The sequence below is a fragment of the Panthera uncia genome, chromosome B1 (genome assembly GCF_023721935.1).
Source record: "Panthera uncia isolate 11264 chromosome B1, Puncia_PCG_1.0, whole genome shotgun sequence".
Taxonomy (NCBI): Eukaryota; Metazoa; Chordata; class Mammalia; order Carnivora; family Felidae; genus Panthera; species Panthera uncia.
Genome location: NC_064811.1, coordinates 163914565 through 163934959, shown reverse-complemented (window position 1 = coordinate 163934959; position 20395 = coordinate 163914565). Strand labels below are relative to the sequence as shown.

General features: G+C 47.2%; 1 protein-coding gene across 1 annotated transcript; it reads left to right on the top strand.

Annotated features, from left to right (window-relative positions):
• The first annotated feature begins 10084 nt into the window (after nucleotides 1-10084).
• On the top strand, nucleotides 10085-19510 carry LZTS1 (leucine zipper tumor suppressor 1). Its single transcript, XM_049632497.1, has 3 exons — nucleotides 10085-10447; nucleotides 11961-12764; nucleotides 15308-19510. The coding sequence occupies exons 1-3, from the start codon at nucleotides 10103-10105 to the stop codon at nucleotides 15977-15979; spliced, it is 1821 nt and encodes a 606-aa protein (XP_049488454.1). The 5' UTR covers nucleotides 10085-10102; the 3' UTR covers nucleotides 15980-19510.
• The last annotated feature ends 885 nt before the right edge of the window (nucleotides 19511-20395 follow it).

Genomic DNA, 20395 nt, shown 5'->3' with positions numbered 1-20395 from the left:
ATTCCATAGAGTTAGAAATCTGTGGGAACCTCGAACATCTCCCATCCAATTCAAGATGCTAGGTTGTCTGATTTGCCAAAGGCTAACCAGGCTCCAACTTTGGTACCTGGACCAGGGATGTCATGTAGCTAATGGTGTGTCACCACACCCCTTTCCTAAACCATGGCCTGCATTGCTAATTTGTTACAAATTCTTCCCTACTGAACCTAAATTTGACCTCACAATACTTTAGGCAGCCACAGAGATGGCAAATAGACAAAACACGTTTCAGTCACTGAGTCTCAGTTCTGACCATCAGTCAGTCACTCAAACACAGACCTATCTTCAAACCCACCCTTCCAGGAGGTACCCCACTTAGTGTGCACTCTAGGGTGGTAAGGATTTGGCAGGAAGGGGAGCTGTCTGTACCCTGCATTCTGGCCTCCAAAGTCCTAACTGGTCCGGAGCCCCTTATGTCTGATCAGGTGAGATGGAAAGGAGCCTAGGAAGTTTCCCAGCCCTCCTCTAGATATCTCACCCAATCTCTCATTTAAGATCTGAGCCACTGTTCTTTAGATGCTTCCCCCTTTACCAGGAAGAGAAGTGACTCTCTTCACTGGGTGCTGCCTAGCTCATATGGGCCCTTGTGCCTAGTAGCACCTGAGTCATGAGTGTGGATGAAGCTTGCCTTCTGCTTTCTCACGTGGGAGCAGCTGCTGCACTAAAAGCAGCGGGGTTAAATTTGCATGAGCTTTGCGTGTAACTGTGGCTTTATTTTTGGAAGAGAGAAGGGCAAGTTGGGATCGGTGGGTAATCATATTCCTGAGGAGAAAAGTCAATCATCACTGCTAAGACACAAGCTGCCCACCAGGATGGAGGAAGGCTCAGCCACAGCTGAATATTGACGACCTGAACACAAAAGGCTGCCAGGCAGAATGGCTTTTGATTCCTCCTGAGCAGTGGGAAGCAGCATTGCTTCCGATTGTTCACCCTGGTGGTATGACTCAGCCTGCCAGTGATTTCTCTTTCACTTTCTGCCTTTCCACAGACCCAAGTGCACTTAAGTGAGAACTGCGTAGGCTTCTGCTCCCAACCCTCAATCAACATGCTCCCCCTCAGACCTCAGCCACTCCTCATGCTGCCCACACTCCCCCACCCTCTTTCTCCTCCATTCTCTCTTCCTTTTCATTCACCCATTCACTCAGAAAATATGTACTGAGCTTTGCACATGGAGCCCTCCAGGCGTCAGCAAACCAAACTTCAGCAGGCTTGCAGACTGAGCCGAGATGATTAACCTGCCCCAACCCTGGCCCCAGCCCCAGCCCCTGACCCTCATCTAGAGCAGCAAATGGAAGGAGAGGTTAAGGACAGGAATACAAACATTGGAATTCTAGATAAGGAAAGCTGAATCAGACAATATACTAGAGGAAGGAACAGAGGGTCGGGGGAGAGTCATCTTGAAAGGAGAGTCAATTAACTCTGGGTAAGTGTCCCATTTAGCCCCAGAGAGACCTCTGCTGGGGAGCTGGCTATGGGCCCACCCACCAGCCTGGTGCAGCCAGGGTCCCCTTCCCCACCCTCATCCCCAGCTGGCAGTTGCCACGGGGCTGCTCTCACATCTCTGCAAGCCCCAGCTGCCCTCTGGTAGTCAGAAAGCAGGTCTAGCTGCTACAAGTCCCCATGAATCCAGCCCTGCCTGCCATAGGGAGATGGGGGTGGGAGTGAGGGGTGGCAAACTTTCCCTAAAGGTCTACTTTAGGTTTTGGGTTTTTTTGAGTGTAGTTCACACATAATGTTACATTAGTTTCAGGTGTACAATATAGTGATTTGACAAGTTGATACTCACCACAAGTATAGCTACCTTCTGTCACCATACACTGCTGTCACAGTATCATTGACTATATTCCTTGTGCTGTGCATTTTATTATCATGCCTTATTCATTCCATAATTGGAAGCCTATATCTGCCTCTTCCCTTCATCCATTTTGCCCATTGTCCCATCTCCCTCCGCTCTGGCAGCTCTCAGTTTGTTCTCTGTATTTTTAAGTAAAACCTGCTCTTTTAACTTCAAGACATGTGAGGATCTAGTTCTAGCATCTTTCCACATTGATTTGTAATTTCACAAGCACTTGGTTTAAATTCATCCCATGTGTACCATTCTTCTTACTGGGGCCAAGCATTATCATGTATGTGATTTCATTTAATTCTGTGAATACCTGATCTGTCAGGTAGGTATAAGCTGCTGTGTTGATCTAATGCATAAGGAGATAGAGATGCTGGAAGATTAAATCTCATGCTGGATGACAAAACAGATCCACCAGTCTGTGAACCTTTGTTGAGGCCTAATGTGATAATGCAGGTAGAACACACCACCAGGTAGGGGGCCTAATGAATGGTACCTGATGGTTATTCCTATGGACCCACAACTGTGCAGGCACAGGTCCTGTCTTTGGGGAGTTTGCTTAAAGGAGCAAACAATTTACAGCAGGTAGGGACAGAAAGTGAATGTTTTGTGTGTGCCAGAGCTGGGGTGAGGTAGAACTAGAATTAGAACTACACTTCCCTGACTTCCCACCAAGCATCTTGCCATTATAGGACTCTCCCCAAAGAACAGGTCTGTGTACTTTGGGACTATCAACACTATCAAGACAGAGAAGCAGTAGGGAAAACTATAAAGACAATGCCAGAAACAGGGTAACCTGATAGCCTAGGCAGCGTTTTCTGCCAGGGTGTCTGGTGTGTGGGGAGGGGGGAACATGGGGTGGCTAGCTCAGGCCACTATAACAAAATACCACAGACTGGGGGGCTTAAAACAGACATTTATTTCTCACGGTTCTGGAGAGTGTGAAGTCCATTATCAACGCACTGACAGATTTGGTCTCTGGGGAGAGCTCTCTTCCTGGCTTGCAGATGGCCACCTTCTTCTTGTATCTTCCCATGGAAGTAAGGGAAAGGGAAAGAAAAGGGGAGAGAGATTGAGAGTGTGTGTGTGAGAGAGAGAGAGAGAGACAATGAACAGTGCAAGCTTTCTGGTCTCTTCTTGTAAGGGCACTAATCCCATCATGAGGGCCTCATCCTCAAGGTCATCTGAGCCTACTAATATTATAATAATTACCTCTTAATACCATCAGTCACATTGGGGGTTATGACTTCAACATTCAATTTTTATGGGGGCACAAACCTTCAATCTATAACAAGTAGATGTAGGGTGAGAACCTTTATCTCACTTCTATACAAAAGAAAAAATTTAAAAACACTCGTGTGCTGGGGGTAGAGAACACTGGCTCTAATTCAGCCAACTACTGCCAGTGTCTCCTGTGTTTTCAATTAAACCAGTGCTGATTTTTAGACTCTTTATCTAGGTGTATTTGTCTTGCTTCTCAACCAGATTCTTAAAAACAGACACTGCCTTATATTTCTTTGTCTTGGTCAAAAACTTTGGATAGGACTGGGGAGTGAAAGAGAGGGTAAATTTACTCTGCTCCAAGTGACCATTTGACTCAAAGTCTAAGAAATGGAAATTTGGATTGAAACCAGATTTGGATTCTAGTTTTTCATAGACTTGCTTTCCTACCTACCTGTTGTGGGACCTCAGTGTAAGTCATATGTCTTCGCTATGCTTCATCTTCCCTTCCAGAAGCTCGCTCAATAAATCCCTATGTTCCCTGTGAGCTGATTTTATTAAAAATGTACCGAACACCTTCTTTGTTCTTAGCACTGTGCTCAATACCAAGGGGGATACAAAGAAGCTTCAGCTCCATCTCTGACTTCAGGAAGGTTTAAAGATAGTTGGAGTGGGGCGCCTGGGTGGCTCAGTCGGTTAAGCGGCCGACTTCAGCTCAGGTCACAATCTCGCAGTCCGTGAGTTCGAGCCCCACGTCAGGCTCTGGGCTGATGGCTCAGAGCCTGGAGCCTGCTTCCGATTCTGTGTCTCCCTCTCTCTCTGCCCCTCCCCCATTAATGCTCTGTCTCTCTCTGTCTCAAAAATAAATAAAAAAAACGTTAAAAAAATAAAGATAGTTGGAGAGATGACCATTCATCTCTGAAAGATTAAATGCTGCAGAAGCCATCACTGGACCTTGAAGTCAGTAGGAGGTCATGCAGGAGAAGGTCTATAAACATGCTTAGTGAGAGGTTCTATGGATCCTTTACTTTTCCTCTCCTGTCCTTCTTCCCTCTTTCTTTCCCCTTCTTGAATCTCCATGGTCAGTGTGATTGCTTATTTTCACTGCAAGTACATACAGTACTCTGGGCCAGGAGGGTTTTGTTTCCCAGTAATACAAATGTGCCCTTTTGTCTTGTCCTTCCTGAGGGCAGAGGTAGCAAGTCTGGCAGGGTTGGGTAGATGGAAAGACCTAGGGTTTGGGAACTAGGATTGATCCACATTTCTGTAATGCTCTCTCCAAGTTGAAAACAGAACAAGCCTAGACACTTAAAGGTAATTAGTTTAGCTTCAAGTAGATCTGGGGATAATCTCAAACTTCAAAGCTCCTCTGTGTGTCAAGAGCTAGGAAGTGGAGAACAGGGTATCTGGACCTACAGGACAGGAATAAACTCAGAGGACCAGAGACCACCATCCTAAACCCACTCCTCTCCTTTGCTCCCTGGCATCACTAGTCTTCTTCCTCTCGATCCTGTAGAGCCTAGCACAGTGCTTGTGCATCAGAGGTGATCCATACTGCTGCTCAGGTGAACCAGGGAGCTTACCTGTCCCTAAAACCTTGTTGTCATCTGCCAAAGGGAAACAAAGCTATGGCTAGAGGCCATGGACCTTGATTTCTCCTCCAGGCTTTCCTCCATCCTTGGAAACTTACTTTGCCATCCTAACATCTCTGAGCCTTACCTACAGTCCCCATGAACATTGTGCTGTAGCAAAGAGATCATGGAGTTTGGGTATAGGTTAAAGTCCCAGTTTGGCCACTGGCCAGTTAATTGACAAGGACCACATCATGTAACCTCTTTTAGCCAATGCCTCACTTCCTCATTTTTGTTCTAGGAGCTATAAATTTGAAGTCTTTGCTTTCATAGAGCTTACATTCTGGTGGTGGAGATGCACACAATAAACAAAAAATAAGATTATTACAAGTTAAGCAATTGTTATGAAGGAAATAAACAGGCTGGAATAATAGTAATGGGGACATAGATTTTTTTCCAGCATAACCATAGAAAGCCACATGTAGGGGTAATATCTGAATTGAGAACTGAAGGATGAGAAAGATCTGCATGAAAAGCTAAGGAAAGAGAATTGTCAGCAGAGGCAACAGGAGATGTGAAAGCTCCTGAGTGGGAAAAGGTTTGGTGTATTCAACAACAGAGGAGAGACAAGTCTGGTTATACTTGTGGATGTGAGCAAGTAGGAAATGGGGTGAGATAAGATTGGAGCAGCAGGCAAAAACCAAGCTCTTCCCAGTGCCTTATTCTAGGAACAATTAGAATCTTTGAAGGGTTTCCATCAGGGAGCATGATACTGTGACACTTCAGATGCTTAGGAAGAACAGACTGGGGAAAGACAAATGTGGAGGAGGGTCCACCTGAGAGGGGATGGTAGTGGAGCAAGAGAGCCACAAATAGATTCATGCAATATGTCTACCCAATATTATAGTTATACTCCAACTATGTTATATACTTCTTGAGGACAGCACCCTCATCTTGGACTTCTGTTGATCACACATACATCTGTAGAACACTGATCATGTACGAAGCACTGCACTTGTTAGTTTGCTTCATCCTCATATTGGTCCTATGAAATAGTTATTTTTTTTCCATTTTATAAGCAAAGAAACCTCACAGAGGTTAATTTTGAAATCCATATCTGTCTGATGCCATAGCCAACTGTTGTATCTCTACAACTTTGTATATATAAATATTCATAAATGTGTACTGGGTAGGTACAAACTAAGTCACCCATTACCCAAGTAGTGTAATGTGCAGAGTGCAGGCGAGTCTTTGGGCCAAAAATAGCTTTCCTCACTCTGGAAAACAGTATGGAGTTTCCTCAAAAAATTAAAAATAGAACTACCCTACGACACAGCAATTGCACTGCTAGGTATTTATCCAAGGGATACAGGTGTACTGTTTCAAAGGGACATATGCACCCCAATGTTTATAGCAGCACTATCAACAATAGCCAAAGTATGGAAAGAGCCCAAATGTCCATTGATGGATGAATGGATAAAGAAGATGTGGTGTGTGTATACACACACACACACACACACACACACACACACACACACACAATGGAGTATTACTCAGCAATCAAAAATAATGAAATCTTGCCATTTGCAGCTACGTGGATGGAACTAGAGGGTATTATGCTAAGCGAAATTAGTCAGAGAAAGACAAATATCATATGACTTCACTCATGAGTTTAAGACACAGAAAAGATGAACACAAGGGAAGGGAAGCAAAAATAATGTAAAAAACAGGGAGGGGAACAAAACATAAGAAATGCAAAAATGGAGAATAATCAGAGGGTTACTTGAAGGGTTGTGGGAGGGGGGGATGGGCTAAATGGATAAGGGGCATTACGGAATCTACTCCTAAAATCATTGTTGCACTATATGCTAATTTGGATGTAAATTAAGAAAAAATAAAATAAAAAAAATAGCTTTCCTACATTTGGACAACTTCTTAGGATCTGAAGTCCCAGCTAAGCAAAAGATAGATGATGTGGGGGACAAAAAACACAATTTGTCTTTGTCAGCTGTTAAATTAACAGAGGAACTCTGTATTCCTAAGTAATACCATTAGAGATTGGGGTGCAGGAAAGTTGCATTTGGAATTGAGAGCGCTAGTTCTGGAAAATGAGGTGAGGCATTGAGGATAACATAGGGGTGATGAATGCTGGAGAGAGCAATGATAGATACCAATGAAAATACCTACCAGTTGTGGAGTGCCTATTAGGTACTGGGCATTCAGTAGGCATACCAGACCTGTTAGATTATTTTGGTGCTTATAAACTTCTCATAACAATCCTATCAGTAGACATAATTGTGTTTCCTTGATTCTAAAAGGCCATCAATTTAATAAAAAGCTTTTCAAAGAAAACATACATTGCACTTACACCATGATGTTGTATTGTGTTTAGTTTCTACTAATGGAATATAGAATGCATTTATTCATAACATAACTATTTTATAATTCATGATAACAATGCAAGTTTGAGTTCAAGCCTTCATATTCAGAGTCTAAAGAGTCTTCTTGTTCTTTTTCACTGTGCACGTACAGTGCTCTATAACCCACCTGGAACTTCTTTCACAACTTTAGGATTGACAGTGTAATTTAGAGCAGAAGAAAGAAGAAAGAGTTTCTTCTGCATTTCCCATTTTATTAAACTTATAGTTTCCCTCCCATCATCTGTCTTTTGACTCAGAAATACTCCTTCACAATGTATGACAACCACAGTTTTTCCCAGCTTTGAAAATCATGTGACCTATGCTTAGAGATTTGTCCAAATCTACAAATATGCTGGTGTTGACATCCCAGTGTATTCCTCTATGTGGTGACTGGCAAGGTTATTGTTATGTTAAGCATTGATTATAAAATACATTCCTTTAACTTTTAAGTTTTTTATTTTAATTCCAGTATAGTTAACATACAGTATTATATTAGTTTTAGGTGTACAACATAGTGATTCAGCAATTCCATATATCACCTGGTGTTCATCACTGACAAGTGTAGTCCTTAATCCCCATCACCTATTTCACACATCCTCCCACCCACCTCCCCTCTGGTAACCATCACTTTGTTCACTATAGTTAAGTCTGTGTTGTGGTTTTTCTTTTTCTCTTTTTTTCCCTTTGTTCATGTTTTGTTTCTTAAATTCCACATACGAGTGAAATCGTATAGTACTTGTCTTTCTCTGACTTATTTAACTTAGCATTATATCCTTTAGCTCCATCCATGTCATTGCAAATGGCAAAATTTCATTCTTTTACATGGCTGAATAATATTCCAGTGTGTGTGTGCATGTGTGTGTGCGCATGTGTATATCACAGCTTCTTTATCCATCCATCCCACTTAGGCTGCTTCCATAGATTGGCTATTGTAAATAACACTGCAACAAACATAGGGGTACAGGTATCCCTTTGAATTAGTGTTTGTATTTTTGGTGTAGATACTCAGTAGTGAGATTACTAGATTGTACATTCCTATTACTTTTAAAAACATGTTAAGTGTGTTTCAGAATCACTTTGCGAAACTGAAGGTACTTCTCAATATTTGAGGGTACAATTATTTCCCTCCTCTTTCTCTCCTGAACGCTCTCTGGTAAAGTCTTTTTTTTTTTTTTTACTCCTTCACCCAAACTACTCTCATCGAGGTCAGTACCTCCACCTGGCCAGATCCATTGACCAATACAGTCATCATCGGCAGCACTTGACACCATCCTTATGAAACAGTTTCTTTCTTATGTCTCCTCTATCAGTTAGAGCCTTCTCAGTTTCTCTTTCTGATTCTTCCTCACCTTCCTGACCTTCATTAACCAGTCCTCAGACTTCCCTTATCTTCCTGCCTTTACTTCTGTAGTGAAGTCATCTAGTGACATAGCTGGCTTCTAGAACAAACAACTTTTACATGGAAATCTACAGCTCCTCACCCATCCTTCTGCCTACCCTACAGCACTCTTTGGATGTCTAATTGACTCTGCAAACTTAATGTCTTAAACCAAACTCCTACTTTACACCCCATCTCATCCTAAACTGGCTCTTTTTGTAGTCTTTTGTTTCTCATTAAATGGCAACTTATGTCCTCTAGTTGCTTGGATAAAAACATTGAAGGAGGCACCTGGGTGGTTCAGTCAGTTAAGTGTCTGACTTCAGCTCAGATCATAATCTCACATTTCGTGACTTCAAGCCCCATGTCGGGCAATGTGCTGACAGCTCAGAAACTGGAGCCTGCTTTGGATTCTGTGTCTCCCTCTCTCTCTGTCCCTCTCCTGCTTGCACTCTCTCTCTGTCTCTCTGTCTCTCAAAAATAAATAAACATTAAAAAACAAAGCATTGAAGTCATTCTTGACTCCTTTCTTTCTCTTATGTCTGGCATCCAGTCCAGTAGCAAATCCTATCAGCTCAACTCTAAAATTATACCTAAAACGTAATACACTGCTACCACCTGGCCCAGCCATGTTAGTCACTCACCTAATGTAATTGGCCCACCACTTCCATCCAGGCCAATCAGCAGCCCACTGTCTCCAACCTGCAGCCAGAGTGACCCTCCACAGCCTAAGTCAGATCAAGTAATAAGCTTCTCAGAGTCACTCAGGGGCTCCTCATCTCAATCAGAGTAAAGGTCCAAGCCCTATGGCCAACCACGCTCTATGTTTTCTGGAACCTGCTAGTTCTCTGACTTCTGACTATTGTACACCGCCCCCATTGCTAACTATCCTCCAGCCAGACTGGTCTCCTGGATGATCTTACATATGCCAAGCACAAGCTACCACAGGGACTTAGAGCTTTTGCTCTTGAGGCTTCTGAGCATCTCTCTTCCCCAGATTTCCACATGGCTGCTCCCTCATTTTCTTGAGGTTTCTTCAAGCAGTACCCCAATAAAGAGGCCTCCCTTGTGCCACCTGTATAAAATAATGACCTCCCAGAATTCTATGCTGCTCACTGTGCTTTATTTCCCCGCTCCCAGCACATATATCCTAAGGATGGTAAACATTGATTTGTTGATGGCTTGTCCACACTACATTGAACACAAGCCCCATGAATGTGGGGACAATAGCCATGTTAGTCACTACTGTATCCCAGGACTTAGAGGAGGGCCATCCCAAAGGAGGGTCTCAATGATGTTTGTTGAATTAGTAGACAAAGGAAGAGTGAACAAAAGAGTCCAGTAACAGAGTCAAGGCTGAGTTTTCATCAGGAGAAGCATACATTTCTCTACTACTCAGATCTGGCCATCAGAGCAGCTCCTCACGAAAGTCACCATTGAGGACTGTGCCGTGGCTTGCTCATCTCAGGCTGACTTCTACCTTTTGTCCCCTTACAGGTCTACAGCTCTCCCAGGTTCTGTGAGGCTTCTGCTATGACCGCAGCTTCTTCTTGGTACCAGGACTGCCCCTTACTGCTGCAGCCACATCAGATCCCTGCTCTGCCCTGTCTGTCTTTAGCCCCAAGTCAGCATGGGTAGTGTCAGTAGCCTCATTTCTGGCCACAGCTTCCATGGCAAGCACTGCCGAGCTTCACGGTACAAGCTGGGCAAGTCCTCCCATCTCAAGAAACTCAATCGATATTCAGATGGGCTTCTCAGATTTGGCTTCTCCCAGGACTCAGGCCATGGCAAGTCCAGCTCCAAAATGGGAAAGAGTGAAGACTTCTTCTACATCAAGGTCAGCCAGAAAGCCCGGGGCTCCCACCACCCAGATTACACTGCACTGTCTAGTGGGGACATAGGCGGCCAGGCTGGGGTGGACTTTGGCCCGTCCACCCCACCCAAGCTTATGCCCTTCTCCAGTCAGCTAGAAATGGTAAGCAAGTGTCTTTGGTAAGAGTGGGTGGGTTGGAAAAGCAATAGAGAGCAAAATGGGAAGAAGAGAGTGGGGGCAAGGATGGGAATGAAGGCAGTGATACAAACATTTAAAAACCCAAGAAGCCAGGGCAGTGGTGGTGAGGGTGGAAATGCTCAGTCACACCACAGAGATCAAAGGCTGGACGAGGGAACTGAAGCACTGGTCATGCCCCTAAACTGGAAGTCTTGAGTGAGCCCTTACACAAAAAGCAAAAGAGAAATGAAAGCCTTTCTGAGCCCTACTGGAATGGAACTCTGGATTGTCAAAACAGGACCAACAGCAGCATTTTCAAGTACATGGCAAGGGGAGGGAGCTCTATTATCATCTGGAAGAGCCAATGGAGAGTCTGCTTGTAGAGAGCTAGCAGCTTTGCTGCTAGCAGACTCCTGGAGGTGGGCCTTTCCCTCACTTGCTGCTGTTGTGGTGCAGCAGCTCCTCACTCAAGCCAGGCCTTGAAAGTGTCTTCGGTGGGATAAGAACTGAGTTTGTTATCATCAGTTTAGCAGGGATGAGGTAAAAAGAGGCCTATAAAGTCAGAAATCCAGCCCTTATGCCAGCTCAAGTTCTCATGGGCCCAACCAGTGGACTTGAGAACAATTTCCCTAGTTAATCACATGCCCCCACCTGGGGGGATGAATCCATGACTTTGATATTCTAGGAAGTGACCCACTTAGTTTGCATAGAGCTTTAAGCTTTCCAAATTTAAAGGGTTTGTAGACTGCAGGGTACTCTTCCAATGAAAATGACAGTTTTAAGAAAGGATTGTTGGGGTACCTGGGTGGCTCAGTCAGTTGAGCGGCCGACTTTGGCTCAGGTCATGATCTCACGGTCTGTGAGATCGAGCCCCGCGCCGGGCTCTGTGCTGACAGCTCAGAGCCTGGAGCCTGCTTCAGATTCTGTGTCTCCCTCTCTCTCTGCCCCTCCCCCACTCATGCTCTGTCTCTCTCTGTCTCAGAAATAAATAAACATTAAAAAAAAAAGGATTGTTATTGCAAGTGGTCTTCCCAACCCTTTGATATTAGTCACAGCCAGTATTCTTGCTTCTGGCCTACTGGAAGGGGCAGTGAAGGTGAAGAAGGGATGCTTGTCGACCATGCTTGTTGAGCCTAATGCCCTTACCCTACACCACACAGAGACCCAGAACCAGAGCCCTGGCCTAGGGATCTCAGCCAGGGAACCTAAAGATGCTATTCATCATCTCACAAGGTCTGGGACAAGCTGATGACAGGTTAGTAGTTTGTAAAACAAAGTAACTCAGTGATCCTTAAGTACATCCCCTACCCACAAAGGAATTCCTCCTTCTTGAGAGAGACTCACCATATTCAGCTGCTTCATAGCAACAGGCAAGATCGCCTATGGTTATTACCAAAAAGGATGCTGTGTGGCCAGCACACACACCCAGCAAGGGAGGGAAAGGTGAGAGGGGAGTTGAAGTGAGACATGGAATCAATATGGTTGTTTTCCTCACCAGGGGTCAGAGAAAGGTGCAGTGAGGCCCACAGCATTCAAGCCTGTGCTGCCACGGTCAGGAGCTATCCTCCACTCATCCCCTGAGAGCGCCAGCCACCAGCTGCACCCTGCCCCTCCAGACAAGCCCAAGGAACAGGATCCAAAGCCCAGCCTGTGCTCTGGGGCACTGTCTGACTCTGGCCGGAACTCCATGTCTAGCCTGCCCACGCACAGCACCAGCAGCAGCTACCAGTTGGATCCACTGGTTACACCAGTGGGGCCCACCAGCCGTTTTGGGGGCTCAGCCCACAACATCACCCAGGGCATCATCCTCCAGGACAGCAACATGATGAGTCTGAAGGCTCTGTCTTTCTCCGATGGGGGCAGCAAGCTGGCCCACCCAAGCAAGGCAGACAAGGCTTCCTCATGCATCCGCTCCCCCATCTCCACAGATGAGTGCAGCATCCAGGAGCTTGAGCAGAAGCTGCTGGAGAGGGAGGGAGCACTCCAGAAGCTGCAGCGTAGCCTTGAGGACAAGGAGCTGGCCTCCAGTCAGGCTTATGAAGAACGGCAGTGGCGCTGCAAGGAGGAGCTGGATGGCCTGGAGCAGAAGTGCAGTGGCAAGTTGAAGCAAGCCTCACAGAAGAGCCAGCGCACACAGCAGATGCTGCACCTCCAGGTGCTCCAGCTCCAGCAGGAGAAGAGGCAGCTCCGGCAGGAGCTTGAGAGCCTCATGAAGGAACAGGACCTGCTGGAGACCAAGCTCAAGTCCTATGAGAAGGAGAAGACCAGCTTTGCCCCTGCACTGGAAGAGACTCAGTGGGAGGTGAGGCTTATGGTGGGGGCTTGGGGTGGTCAGCTATTTGATACCAGTCCCCACTTCTCCTCCAGGTTCTAGCCCATGGTGTGTGTACACAAATTGCCCAGACAAAGTGAGCCAGAGTGCCAGCCTTGTGACCCAAACAAAGGGCTCCATGGTGAACCATGTCGGGAGTACAATTAGTGTGAGCTTCCTACTCTCTCCCGCCTCAGGGCCTCATGGCCTCCAGAATTCAGTTTGCTAACTGAGTCATTGACTGAGGAGCTGGAACTGAGGGAATAGAGGCCTCACTGGGCTGAGGGCCGACCCACTTCATCTGCTTGCAGAAAGCTCAAAAGAAACACAAGCCATGCCTGAGCATGAGTTCACGCTGGTTCAAGAGCCCACAAGAGAGCAGACTTTGTTATTTTTGAGAGAAGGGACCCCACGCACTAGTAAGAGTGACCTCATTTGTGGCAGGTATCACTGACAGAATGGGCCATTCTACACAGAACTGTAAGTGGGGCTTCTAGTTGGTGGGCTGCAATGGAAACATAGAAGAGCAAGAGAAGGGCACACCATACCTGGAAATGAGGCATCTGGACCTGGCTTAGCTGGAGAAGCTAACCCCCACATTCTGATCTCCAGAAAATAGCTTTTCTCACCTGAAGGGCCTCTCAAGGTGGATAGGGGTGTGGGCATGGTGGTTCTTTTATTCTCCCCAAAGACTCCTACCCTGGAAAGGAACTGAGGAGGCACTGTGTCTGATTAGACCAGTGCCACCCCAGGTCAGGGTGACACAACCTCAGCAACATAAGCACCTGTTTGCACTGGAGCTTTCTGTACTCATTCTAGAAATTAGAGTGACAAATGTTATCAGGAGTAGAGAGGAAAATGATCCTTTCTATGAAAGAGATGAATGGGGGTACTGGACAGGTGAGAAGGGAAAATCACTTATTTGCCAGGCTTCCCACAGAGGAAAGGATGCTGGCCATAGGGGTCTTTCCTCTTTCCTATTGATGATGGCACAGAAGACCCCACCCTAACTATCATTTCTCAGCCAGGGATCAGAGACATTTTGGGGCACCTCAAAGATATAAGCTCGTCCTGGTGCTAGGCATCCATGCTTATTTGTCCAATTCCCAGCTAAGCTAGACATCACTGTGACCTCATTCCCAGAATGTCCAGTCTAGACAGTAAAATAAATAAAATAAGTATTTATAATATCACATAAATATATTGCAAACATATTTAGAATAGTAATTTATCAAGTGTTTATTAAGTGCCAAACCCTAGGTTCTCCCATTTAATCCTTATAATAACCCTATGAAGTAGGGTTATTATAAATAATCCTTAATTTAGTTAAGAAAACTGACAACACAGAAGTTATAGTAGCAAACAACTAGTTGAATGACTTGCCCAAGATCACCACATAATAGGTATCAGAGCCAGGATTTGATTTAATGATTTGGCTCCAAAGTTCACATTTTTAATCACTACCCCATACTATCACCAAGATCAGCCAATCATATACATATGTGGTCAAGCCAGGATTCAAAAGCAGGCCCATGCCTCAACCATGACTCTATGTTGCTCCCTCCATGAAACAAACACAGGTTTTGCCTTAGAAAGACATTCCTGGTCCCACACAAACATTGTGGATGAGGTTATGCATTGCTTCATAAGTGGCTCATGAGAGCAAGGAGTTGGGGGTTCCTACTATGAGAGAAGTGAGGAAAAATTAAGGTAGCTTCTGGTCTTGTTCCAAGAATCCATTCTGTAGAGGCCCAGGCTCTGACCTTCATTCTGTCCAGCTTTCCCACAGGTCAGCAGGAAACATTCTTGTGACACAGCCAACCAAACTGGTCTAGGTCATCTTTTGAGCCACCCATGACCCCAAATGGTCAAGACCCCAGAGATGCATGGGTCTGAATCAGTGCCTTTGATTTTGTCTGCTGCTTTTGGCCAACTTTCAAAGGGGAATAAGAATAGAAATGGTGGAGGGGTGGGGCAGGGGGAGAACATAGTAGCTTGCCATTTGGCAGATCTGAATTGGACACTGTCTCTGAGGCAGGCATGTTGCTGGTCACTGGCATGTAGCTGGTCATTGGCGTGTAGCAGTTAATGCTTGAAAATAGTCTTTATCCCCAGTAGGGAAGGAGAGGAGCCAGGTATGCACAAGGGTGAGGTCAGAAGATGTGGGCACAAACATGAATGACAGAAGTTTGCCAGACATGGAACTCAAGGTCATTAATGTTAAGTGTGGATGATGGAGCTACCAGTAGTGAGCATTGGTTTACACACAACCATGGGTTTGGGTACTGATTGAGATATAGACTCTAATTTGGGGTTGAGACAGGCATGTGGACAGACTAAGACTACAGAATGACAGGAACCTCAGAGAGGGGCTTGGCCTTCATGGGTCACCCAGACCATCATGCCTGGGAACTCTCTTGAGACACCATGTCAGGACCAGCCTAATTCTTTAGGCAGTTAAGATGTTACTCTCCCCAGATAAGGACCTCTTATATCTTATCACCTTCTCTTCTTCCCAACCCAACCCTTGGCAGGTGTGCCAGAAGTCGGGTGAAATCTCTCTTCTGAAGCAGCAGCTGAAGGAGTCCCAGACAGAAATCAACACCAAGGCTAGTGAGATCCTTAGTCTGAAGGCACAGCTGAAGGACACACGGGGCAAACTGGAGGGCATGGAGCTGAAGACTCAGGATTTAGAGAGTGCTCTGCGCACCAAGGGCCTGGAGCTTGAGGTCTGTGAGAATGAGCTTCAGCGCAAGAAAAATGAGTCCGAGCTTCTCCGAGAGAAGGTGAACCTGCTGGAGCAGGAGCTGCTGGAGCTGCGGGCCCAGGCTGCCTTGCAGCGGGAAGCTGTGTCTCTGGGGCCAGGGCTAGGGCCAGGGCCTGGGACTACCTTCTCTGAGGACATCCCCGCCCTGCAGCGGGAGTTGGAGCGGCTGCGTGCAGAGCTCAAGGAGGAGCGGCAAGGCCACGACCAGATGTCCTCAGGCTTCCAGCATGAGCGGCTGGTGTGGAAGGAGGAGAAGGAGAAAGTGATCCAGTACCAGAAGCAGCTACAGCAGAGCTACCTGGCCATGTACCAGCGGAATCAGCGCCTGGAGAAGGCCCTGCAGCAGCTGGCCCATGGGGACGGTGCAGGGGAGGCCTTTGAAATTGACCTTGAAGGGGCCGACATCCCCTACGAGGATATCATAGCCACTGAGATCTGAGGGGCCTCCTGGGAGAGGGAGACCCTGGGACCTGACATTGGGAGGCAGGGGTACAGAGCCTGTCAAGGAGGGGTCCTCTTCCCACTACCCTGCTCAATAACTCATGTCTCCGAGAGAAGCCTTCCCCAAGGCACAGACCTGGGACCCAACAGGGGAGGAGAGAGAAGGAGAAGGACTGCTACATGACTTTTCCAACCCTTGCCCACATTCCAGCATTTACCATCCCTCCAGCCCACCAGACCTCTAGCTTTCCCAACAGATGCATCCAGGGATCTCCATCATTTGGTTAATAGATCCCTAAACCTTGTCCTTTGTTTAAAAATATTTAGACCCTCTCCCAGGGATGATGGTGACTGCCATATTGGCCAATGGCCACCCCATGACAGAAACTCCATTCTGTGTGTTCCCACAACTACCTTTCTGCCCCTGGACACATTGGGATGCCTTGGAAATAGAAAGAAGCCATCTGTGACCATAAGCCTTGGATCCTGACCTGTTTATAACCTGAGCTATTCTCCTGTGGTCTCCGAATTGTAGGGCTTGTAGTCAGGTGTGGGGAACCTTGCTTAGCAACATCAGAGCTGTCCCAATTCTGGACAGCCACAGACAGGAGGGGAAAGCTGGGGCAGCCCAGGAATGTCTAGAGTCAGCAAAGCCCAGAGAAGGTTAGAGGGAGAAGCCAGGCAGTAATGACCAGACCCTGCTGGGCCCTGCTAACTGGAGGTGAGCAGCCTTAGACAACTGGTAGCCCAAATTTGACTTCAGTGACCACTCTTCTTAAAGCCATAGACACTGAGGCCCTGGGGAGGGGGAGATTAAAAGCACCTGACACAGGGTGGGTGTGGCTTATAGGTCAGGAGCAGTCCCCAGAGCCCCAGGCAGAGAGAAGAGGCACAAATACAGTCTTAATGAACAGCCCCAGGGCCACTGGCTAGCCTCCCTCCACCTGGGCCCCATAGGAGCCCCCAGCTGTAAAGAAACCAGAGGGCTTCAGCTTTCTGGGGGCTGGGCCAGTACCTGGCAGGGGAAGGCAGAGCGGGGAGGGGGTGCTGGTGTTTCTCTTCTAAAGATGTGTAGAGCTGGGGGGAGAAGAGAATGGTAGAGTTTTTCAGTTGCTTGGTTCAGAGAAAAAAAAATTTTTTTGGTCTTCTTTCGTCTTTTTTTCTTTCTTGTCTTTTCAGAAGCAAGCCAGATCTAGCAGGCAGCCAGAACTGTTCCATGTTCTATTTTTGACTCAAGCTACAGCTGCTGTTCTTTCTTAGGACAGCCAAGCCTTGCTGGATTCCTGAGCTTCATGCCTGCTTGCTGAGAGGGGTTCACTGAGGTAGGAGGGATGAGAGTCTGGGTATTTAGCAATCTGAGACCAAACCCCTGGTTCTGCCTCCCTGACCACAGTCTTTTCAAGGACCCAGAGTGGGAGTGGGAGCTGCTTCTCATCACCCTCCCCCCACCCCAACTACAGCCCCCATTCCTCCAGAGCCACCACGTTTTTTCTGAGTTGGGCTGAGGGCAGGGCCACCTTCTCTGCAATTGGCTCTGCCTTCTAGTCCCTGAGGTTAAACTGTGCCTGTCCTGCTGCCTTCATGTGACAGAGAAGCTTTTCTGGAATTTCAAGCAATTGCTCTTAGTCATAGGCTAGATTTAAACCTGAAACGGATAGATAAAAGCCTCCTTCCTGCCTGGAGTGCAGTGCCCTCCATAGGGCACAGTGCAGACCCTCAGGTCAAAGATATCCCATTCCCTAAGCCACACTGTTAGAAAGTGGAACAGGGATGGTATACTATCTCCCAAACTGAGAAGGCACTTTGAGACCAGAAAACAAAGCAGGTGACTCCATTCAGTTTACACAGAATTTTATTCAGGGTAATGTACTGACAGAATAGGGTGGGGGATGATCCAGGCACTCTACACAGCTATTCTCCACAAAGTCTGGACCTTAGTCCACAGATTTTATACAGCCACGGAACACACAGAAGGGCATTATAGTAATATCAAAGGGTTTGCATGCACCTAATTGACAGCTAACCTTTAATTAGATCTTGTGGCACCACCTGTTCATCAGGAAGAGGAAAGACTGTGTTCTAACAGATTCATGGGAGGCTGAAACAAGCCTCCCCCAATACCAGCCTTGGAAGGCATGTCTAAGGTACGTATGTTAATCTCCGAGGGGCCCAGAACACGTATTCCCAAGAGAGGTCATCAAGTGAACACGAACAAGATGGAGGGCCAAAAATGGAGTCTATATTGTCAGCACTCCTACACACGGCCCTCATTCCCTCTATTTTCACCAGCCTGTGCCTTGTTTGAGTCCTTTTTCTCAGTGAGATTGCCACGAGATAAAGGGGCTGCTGTTTCCTTCCCAGGCTGGAGATACCCCACCACTCCCCACCCCCAAAAAGCAGCCAAAAGCCTGGCCGGCACTCTTCGCTCAAGACCTTGCCTGAGAAGAGGTGTGTGCTAAGCCCAGGGGAGGGAGCTCAGGGGCAAGGTTTGCACTCCACCATGGTGTGACACTGCCCTGCACTCTGCATCCTGACCTAAAGCCAAACCATGGATGCCCTACCTGGTCTGCCACCAGCCCAAGGCCCCAGAGTAGCCCAAAGTGGCACCAGAGTGCAACAGTGTAACATAGCGACCTCACTGCCATGTGGTTTTTCTTCCCTTCCCCATGCCAAACTCAGCCTTTCTGGAAGGAGGCTCTGAACAACAGAGGCTGAGCAGGGACTGGGAAGTCAGATGACAGGGCTTCAGAGCAGAGGGTCTGGCCCAGGGCCAGCCAGCAGGAGCTGGCTGCCCTTTGCTCTGAACACTCCTGCTGGCATACTTGCTCATTCAGTCAGATCCACTGGCTCTGCTCTTCCAAAGGATGCTTGGTCTGAAAATGCTCTGGCTGCCTACAAAGAGATAGCAAGCAGCATCCAGCACCACTTCACCAAGAAGGGGACTCTGCCTCCGGGCCTTGCAATGACCAGACTCTCTCAGGGTTCCCCTGGGGGTATTTCTTCTGGCTGCTGTGTCCTGCTGGCTGCACTCTGGCCTCCACAGGCACTGAACTCTACAGGGACCGGGGAGAGCTAGCTCTCCCCTGAGAAGCACTTGCTGAGCCTCTGCTCCTTGCCCTGCTCTTGCCCCGGCCCAGCTGAGAGGGATACCCAGGGGAAGGCAGGCTGGGGCAAGCAGCTTTGGGGGAGGGCTTTCCCCATGGATCCTGAGTTCTCCTGAGCCAGAGCTGCTGTGGCAGGAAGCTGTGAACCCTGTACAGTGGATGCTTCCCTCACCTGTTGTGTGGTCGGTCTTGTGCTGAGTCCACAGGCAGAGCTAGAACCTCCAGTCAAGGCTGGCTTTGGACAGACTGGCATTTGGAAGAATATGCACATAGTTATTTTTCTCTAGGTGGTTTCTTGTTATTTTGTTTGTTTGATTGATTTGCTTTTGACAGCTTTGTTTTATTTTTGATGCCCAAAAATGGCCATGTAAACTATTTCTGATAATTTTATGTTTCTATTTATGAATAAAGAATGCCATTTCTCATGCCCTCTAGAACCACTTCTGTCTACTCAAGCTACCCTGCTTTTCCAGGCTGTGGCATGGCAGCTCCTTGGGGCTTCTCCACCTGGAACAGGAAAGGTGACATCTCAACCTACCAGTGAGAGAGGTGCAGACAGCCTTGATGAAGGCAGTGTTGGCTGGTGGCAAAGCACGGGCCTTGGCATCATGTGGACTTCCAGCCAGTCTCTACTACTCTCCAACCCTGTGATTTTATCTATGAACAGACCCTGGACTGATCCTGAGGAAGGAGAAAAGGAGACTAAGGGACATGGTTGTCTGCAAGGCACAGGGTCCTCTCCAAAAGAGAACCCCTCCACCAACCCTAACCTCGGCCTCCCCTTTCTTATGTTCTAGCTGCTCACCTCACCAGCCAATTCCTTGGCCTATTGAATCCAGCCTCTTTGGCAGGAGACCAGGGTGGCTCTTGTTGCTACTACCTCAGAGTCTCCCAGCTGGGAAGGTGCAGTCACCACAGTGGCCATCTGTCTAGCCTTCTCCAAGCCAACCTGCCTATTTCACCTTGGCAAGCATTCCCAGCTTCTCTGGACTCAAATCCTACACTCAAAGGGCTTCTACTCAGATGGCAGGAGACAGAAGGGACATGTAAAAAGAAAATTGAAAACACAAGGTAGCCTGTGGAATGCATGAGGGGTAGATAGCAATGCCTCAGAGAGGGGACAGATCAGGGTGTCTGGGAAAGGAGGCAGGCAGGAGAGTGCCTGGAGAGCAACCATGGGACATAAGAGGCACAAGCAGAAAGGGAAAGACAGGAAGCACATCCCAGGACAGGTGTTCACACTTGCCTGTCTATACAGGTGACAGGAGCAACACTGAAGGTTGGAGAGGCAGGAGGCCAGGGTTCAGTAA

Excerpts from the sequence above, each read along its gene's own strand:
- LZTS1 (XM_049632497.1), top strand. The coding sequence starts at position 10,103 with ATGGGTAGTGTCAGTAGCCTCATTTCTGGCCACAGCTTCCATGGCAAG. Across the intron at positions 10,448-11,960 it reads TCTCCAGTCAGCTAGAAATG|GGGTCAGAGAAAGGTGCAGT; the intron begins GTAAGCAAGTGT and ends TTTCCTCACCAG. Across the intron at positions 12,765-15,307 it reads TGGAAGAGACTCAGTGGGAG|GTGTGCCAGAAGTCGGGTGA; the intron begins GTGAGGCTTATG and ends AACCCTTGGCAG.